The sequence below is a fragment of the Anastrepha ludens genome, chromosome X, assembly GCF_028408465.1.
Source record: "Anastrepha ludens isolate Willacy chromosome X, idAnaLude1.1, whole genome shotgun sequence".
NCBI lineage: Eukaryota > Metazoa > Arthropoda > Insecta > Diptera > Tephritidae > Anastrepha > Anastrepha ludens.
This window is the reverse complement of record NC_071503.1, coordinates 87705411-87712716: the sequence shown is the minus strand read 5'-3', so window position 1 is coordinate 87712716 and position 7306 is coordinate 87705411. Positions and strand designations below refer to the sequence as shown.

At 40.4% G+C, this 7306-nt stretch overlaps 1 protein-coding gene across 1 annotated transcript; it reads right to left on the bottom strand.

Moving 5' to 3' along the window:
- Window positions 1-2997: 2997 nt before the first annotated feature.
- LOC128870329 (uncharacterized) lies at window positions 2998-6330 on the bottom strand. The gene is made up of 2 exons (XM_054112939.1): window positions 4805-6330; window positions 2998-3445 (listed from the first exon to the last, which is right to left on the bottom strand). Exons 1-2 carry the CDS (start codon window positions 6328-6330, stop codon window positions 2998-3000), a joined length of 1974 nt encoding a protein of 657 aa, XP_053968914.1.
- Window positions 6331-7306: the final 976 nt, after the last annotated feature.

Below are 7306 nucleotides of genomic sequence, written 5' to 3'. Positions count from 1 at the left end.
ATACAAAAAATTATTCGCGGAATATAACGGAAATGTTTACATTTTCATTGATATATTGTGCACTCAACAAATGATTTTAATCGTGGATAGAAGCACGTGTTGTTAAAAAAGAAAATGGAATCTTCGAACGCGTATAAGAGGCATATTTTGCGTCTTTATTTGTCAACGGTATACAATACAATTCTTTTAATGAGTTCTTATAACTAACATTTATAGTGATCTTATGACTACGTCAACGAAATATTTCTTATTACTAATATTACATTTCTTGGCAATAGTTTAATTGGTGAATCAACGAAACATATCTTATTACTAATATTACATTTCTTGGCAATAGTTTAATTGGTGAATCAACGAAATATTTCTTATTACTAATATTACATTTCTACATTTGCGTAACTGTCGTTGCAGTTCTTTCATTGCAAGCTAATTGGCATATCACTTGTGAAATGAGTGGTGCAATGACACTTATTTGGTTGGGTGTCGTGTTCCGACGACCAGTCAACTTCAATTTTTGGAGTGGAATGGCCGGGTGACGTAACTCGCGCTGGTCGTCCTGAAGTCTTTAACTCCGACGAGCTTACTCGTGGAAGCTGAGCCAAATTTGACAGTCGATATGATAGCTCAGAGGTTAAATTCATCGCATGGAACAGTTCACAGGCACCTCTTTCAGTTGGGAAAGGTTTCAAAGCTGGGAAAATAGGTTCCGCATAGACTTTCCGTCGCCAACCTTCAGCAGAGAGTGAATGTGTGCTCTCAGCTGCTGCAACGGCTTGATAATGAAAGTTTTTTGAACCGTATCGTTACTGGTGATTGAAAATGGGTCCTTTACAATAATCCTGTTCGGAAACGCCAATGGTAAGATAAAGATTAAACACCAGAACCGACCCCTAGAGACGGTATTTTTTATTCTGAACTTCTGGAACCAAACCAGACGATAACTGTTGATTATTATTCCCATCAGCTATCAAACCTGAATGAGGCACTTAAAAAAAATCGACCGTCTTTAGTGAATAGACGCAAAGTTTTGTTTCACCACAACAACGCAAGACCTCATACGCTAGGCAAACATTAGGCAAGCTGAACGAGCTCGGAGGGGAGCTAATGCCGCATCCACTATATATATATATATAATTGGCGCGCACACCCTTTTTGGGTGTTTGGCCGAGCTCCTCTTCGTATTTGTGGTATGCGTCTTGATGTTGTTCCACAAATGGAGAGACCTACAGTTTCAATCCGACTACGAACGGCAGATATTTTTGTGAGGTGCTTTTTCATGGCAGAAATACACTCGGAGGTTTGCCATTGCCTGCCAAGGGGCGACCGCTATTAGAAAAATGTTTTTCTTAACTTTGGTGTTTTCACCGAGATTCGAACCGACGTTCTCTCTGTGAATTCCGAATGGTAGTCGCGCACCAACCCATTTGGCTACGGCGGCCGCTTTCACCATACTCTCCGGATATTGCACCTTATGATTATCACCTTTTCCGTGGACTTCAATCCCATATGAGTAACAAGAACTACTCCTCAAAAGAAGCTATAAAAAGGGATATCGAAACGTATTTTGGCTCCAAGCACAAAAAGTTTTTTGAGCAGGGAGTTAAAAATTTGCCTCAACTATGGGAAGACATTGTAAATAATGAAGGAAAATATATTATTGATTAATAAATACTTTAAACATCTTTTTTATTAATTTTAAAACCTCTTTTAAAAAACGCACGAACTTATGGACTGACGATATTACACTAACTTAGAAAAAGAGCACACTAGCTGCTTGGTAATTATGAGATTATGCTTAAGTTTTAAGGTATGGGATAAATGACAATTATACATGGTTTGCCTTAATAAAGTTATATATTTTAATGACATTCCCTGTTGTGGTATTTTTCAAAAGTTCGGAGCGGTTTTTGGAACCAAAGATAGGTACACGTTTAGTATTTAAATTTGCACAGATGTCTATTATGTGTATAAGGTTAAGCTGATTGTTACAGAAAGGACATGTGGGAGGAGACGTGGGTAGAAGAAGGTGTTCATGGGTTAGCCTGGAGTGACCGATCCTTAAACGGACGAATACAGAAATTTGATTCCTTTATAATGAGGATGCATATTGAAAAATCTTCACTATTTTGTGAAGATAATTAATAATATAATAATGATGTTAATTTAAAAAAAACACTTTGTAAGGGTAGAAGCGCGAAATATAACGAATAATGCCTGTAACGCCGCGTAATTAAAAATTAAAGACCGTGCACGTTCGATGACAATTTCAAAAGTGGAGTTTATTACACATGTACTGTCCTTATATTAAGCCGAAAACTAAGATACGAGAAATAGCGGAAATGGAAGAACAGTAAGTGGAGAGTTAGAGAGAGTTTGCAGTTAAGTAAATAGAAATAGGAAGAACGGAAAGTAGGTATAGTTGTAGAATAAAGTCAATGTTCGGAAGTAAATAGAAATAGCGACAGCGAGAAACAGTAAAGTATACTACATACCTACTTATAAATAAACAATATAAAATAACTTAATATTAAGCTTTAATACAATTTCAATTTTTAAACAATTTTTAAACAATATAAAATAAACTTAATATTAAGCTTTAATACAATTTCAATTTTTAAATTCAATATTATTTAATTTATTCTATTCTAATGGTTTGCCAGAATCTGGCTTAACACCGGCCACCTTGAAGGAATCCAACAGCCTTCAATTCTTGTTTTCCACCGGCAGCACGGCGAGTTTGTGAATAGGGCGTCGTACTTCACCCGACCTAGTGGTGATGTCTGCGACTCGAATTTTGCCGTCCGCTCCGGGAATGGTTGCGGTTACTCGACCGAGCACCCAATGCTGCGGTGGTACGTTGTCTTCGTGGACGACGACGAGTTGGCCTGGTTGGACGTTGGGCTGCGGGTGCACCCAGTTGTTGCGCTGCTGAAGCTCCAGAAGGTAGCTCTTCGACCACGCGCGCCAAAATTGTTGCTTGAGAGAGCAAACAAGCTGTCATCTCTCTAAGCAGCGGCTGAGGTTGACGGGTACCTTCTCCGGTGGCAAAGCTCGCAAGGGGCAACCGATTAGTAGATGCGCCGGCGTTAGCGCCTCGCCGTCGTTGGGGTCGTTGCTGAGTGGTGCGAGCGGTCGGGAATTCAGGACCGCTTCTACTTCGACGAGAAGCGTTGCGCTTTCTTCGGCGGTTAACAGCGCGTTGCCTACGGCGCGCACCAGCAGATGTTTGGCCGACTTCACTGCTGCTTCCCACAGGCCGCCGAAGTGGGGTGCCCTCGGAGGTATGAAGGCGAAGATGAATCCTTCGTCGGCGGCGTATTGGAGAATCTCCTCTTTCTGTGCCAGAAAGGCTTCCCGGAGCTCCCTCAGCTTCCTCTCTGCTCCCACGAAGTTCGTCGCGTTGTCGCAGTATATTTTGGCTGGCATCCCTCGGCGCCCAATGAACCTTTTGAGAGCGAAAATAAATTTATTAGCAGTTAAGTCAGTTACAAGCTCTAGATGAACTGCCTTTGAAGCGAAACACACGAAAATGGCAATATACATTTTCACGGGAGGGCGACCGCGAATTTTTAAGGTTGTGTGAATGGGCCCGCAGTAATCTACCCCACATATTGTGAAAGGCCGTTGGGCGCGTAATCGATCGGCGGGTAGATTGCCCATGATCTGACCTTGTAATTTTGGCTTATAACGAAAACAGTGAATACATTCTCTTACAGTTCGACTACAGGCTTCTCGAGCATTTACCAGCCATATTTTTTCTCGCAGAAGCGCTACCAATGCCTTTGGACCGGCATGGTGATTACGAAAATGTAGGAACCGGATGTATGCTTTCACAAAGTGCGAGTCTTTGCGTAATAGCAAAGGGAACTTAGCATCATAGGGGATTGGCGCGTTTAATAAACGGCCACCTACTCGAATCAATTTAAACGATAATGATGATTCCGAGTGTTCATGCAGAAATGGAGTTAATTTCTGCAAATTTGAGGGAAGTACGTTATTTTTCGATAATTTATTCATTTCATCGCTAAATTCAAAATGTTGAATTATTTCGACAATTTTAAGGAAACTCAATTGTAATTCCTTTGCCGTGGGTATTATTTCAGATTCTGCTTTTCGCTCTCGTATTTTTCGAAGCCATCTGAGTATATAAGCGAAAATCCGAAGCACTTTTCTGTGAGATGAGAACCTGTCAATTATTTCGAGAAGTGGATTTGTTGTGGCATTGATTGCGGTTAACGTAATTGCGTTCTTCTTCTTCTCGAGTGCTTCTTGCTCTGGAGAGAGACTGAAGTTGACATTGTTTGGCCATGTAGCAGGGTCTTCTAGGAGGAACTGTGGACCACTAAACCATATTGAATTACCCAATTCGTCCACGTTACAACCCCGAGACACTTGATCCGCTGGATTTTGTTTTGTGGGCACATGACGCCACGACACATTCTGGGTCCACTCTTGGATCTCGGACACTCTATTTGCGACGAAAGTTTGCAACGACGATGGATGCGTTTTAATCCAATGCAGAACTATTTCGGAGTCTGTCCAGAAAATTGTTTGTTCTATTGGTCGACTCAACATTGGTGAAATTCTTGACCATAATTTGGCAAGAAGATGGGCTGCCGAGAGCTCTAAACGCGGAAGAGATTTAGTCTTCAGCGGAGCTACTCTAGACTTTGAAGTAAGCAGCGTGCATTTCGTACCACTAGCGGATTGGCTACGTATATATACGCAGCAGCCATACGCTCTCATTGAAGCGTCGGAAAAGCCATGAATTTGGCAGCTGGCACTCGACTCTGTATTTACATACCGAGGAATGCTAATTGATGGAAGCTGCAACAAATTGGCTTTAAAGTTTTGCCAGCTAGTGTCCAGCCGCAATGGAATCGACTCATCCCAGTCTAGCTTTTGAATCCAAAGCTCTTGTAATAAGATTTTAGCTTTGGTAACTAGCGGGGCTAATAAACCAAGAGGGTCAAAGAGGCGAGCGGAAACGGATAAAATATTACGTTTAGTTGCTCGCAGCTCGCTAAAATTATCTTCCAGAATGAAGCGAAAAATGTCATCTTTCGGCTGCCAGTGGATTCCCAGCGTTTTGGTGGAGTCGGTATCGCTGAGCTGCAATAATTTTTGGAGACTCTCACTATTCGATGAGCTTGTATGATTGGAAAACCACTTTGCTAATTTCAGGCCTGCCGATTCTAAAATTATATTTACTTCCTGTTGTATCTGGGTGAGGCTTTCTATACTGTCGGATCCTGTTAATAGGTCGTCGACGTAAAAGTCATTCCGAATGACTTTGGAACCGAGTGGATATTTGGCTTTATTTTTGTCGCTTAACATTTGCAGACACCGTGTGGCGAGAAATGGTGCAGGCGCTGTGCCGTATGTTACGGTGTTTAATCGAAAAATTTGCAAATGCTCCGATGGATCCTGTCTCCACACTATGAGCTGGAAGTTCCTGTCGTCTTCGTGCACCAATATTTGACGATACATCTTCGTGATGTCAGCAGTCATGGCATATTTGTGCAATCGGAAGCGAAGGAGGGTCGAAAAAAGCTCCTCTTGAACGATCGGTCCGACCATCAAGGTTTCATTCAACGCAACTTGTGTTGATGTGCGACTCGAAGCATCAAAAACTGCGCGCAACTTGGTAGTTGTGCTCTGCGGTCTTAACACACACTGGTGCGGAATGAAACAGTGCGGCTCACTCGGGAGTCGATTATTTGTTGGACTCATATGCCCCAATTCGAGATACTCTTGCATGAAGTCCAGGTACATTTTACGAAGTACTGGATCTTTCAGCGTCCTTCTCTCCAGCGCCTGAAACCGCCGAGCTGCGGTTTCATACGAATGACCGAGTAATTTACGGTCGGTTTTGAAAGGCAGTCTGACTTGAAGCCTTCCACATGGTAAAACCTGTGTGGTTTTCGAAAAAAATTCCTCACATTTTGCCTGCTCTGGAGTCAGTCGTGTGGAATTTATTTGTGCAGGTATTTCTTCCAATTCCCAGAATTTTCGGATTGTGGTATCAATACTAGCAACGCTTTCTTCAAATTGACATAATGTGCTACTTACTTGGGCACTGGAGCTATTATTTGTGGCATACTTGCCTGAAATTATCCAGCCTAACACAGTTTTTTGCAGCGTTGGCTGCCTTGGGCTGGTTCTGATCTGACCCACCGATAACAGATCAAAGAATATTTCAGCTCCTAAAAGTATGTCTATTTTCTGACACTTGTAGAAACTTGGGTCAGCTAGTTCAATATTTTGTGGGCTTTTCCAGCCATTTGTGTTTACAGTCCGATCTGGATGATTGACTGATATCGAACGCATTACCCAAAAGTCCGCCGAAAATTCAAAATTGTTGATCCTCGATTTTATATAAGTTTTAAGCTTGCCTTGGACCTTTTTATTTGAATTGCCAATTCCAACTAAATTCTTCACTATTTTGTGAAGATAATTAATATATTAATATAATAATGATGTTAATTTAAAAAAAAACACTTTGTAAGGATAGAAGCGCGAAATATAACGAATAATGCCTGTAACGCCGCGTAATTAAAAATTAAAGACCGTGCACGTTCGATGACAATTTCAAAAGTGGAGTTTATTACACATGTACTGTCCTTATATTAAGCCTAAAACTAAGATACGAGAAATAGCGGAAATGGAAGAACAGTAAGTGGAGAGTTAGAGAGAGTTTGCAGTTAAGTAAATAGAAATAGGAAGAACGGAAAGTAGGTATAGTTATAGAATAAAGTCAATGTTCGGAAGTAAATAGAAATAGCGACAGCGAGAAACAGTAAAGTATACTACATACCTACTTATAAATAAACAATATAAAATAACTTAATATTAAGCTTTAATACAATTTCAATTTTTAAACAATTTTTAAACAATATAAAATAAACTTAATATTAAGCTTTAATACAATTTCAATTTTTAAATTCAATATTATTTAATTTATTCTATTCTAATGGTTTGCCAGAATCTGGCTTAACACATATATTGCTTTTTCACACTCTGGGTTAAAAGCTTTATACGGGTGCCTGAATTGCGCCCGCGATACATATTTTTGTCGATGGAGATAGCTCTTTATACAGGGTGGGCCATATAGCGTTTGCTTTTTGAACCACCTATTTTTTTGAGAATGGTGACACAAATGACATGTCAAATGTGTTCATAATATACTTAAAGGTTTGACATTTACGAAATGGGACGCTATACGCTTGAACAAAATTGGGAAATATTGAAAACCTATTTCCAAAGTGGTGAGTCTTCTACTCAAACTGTGAGAGATTTGAAAAAA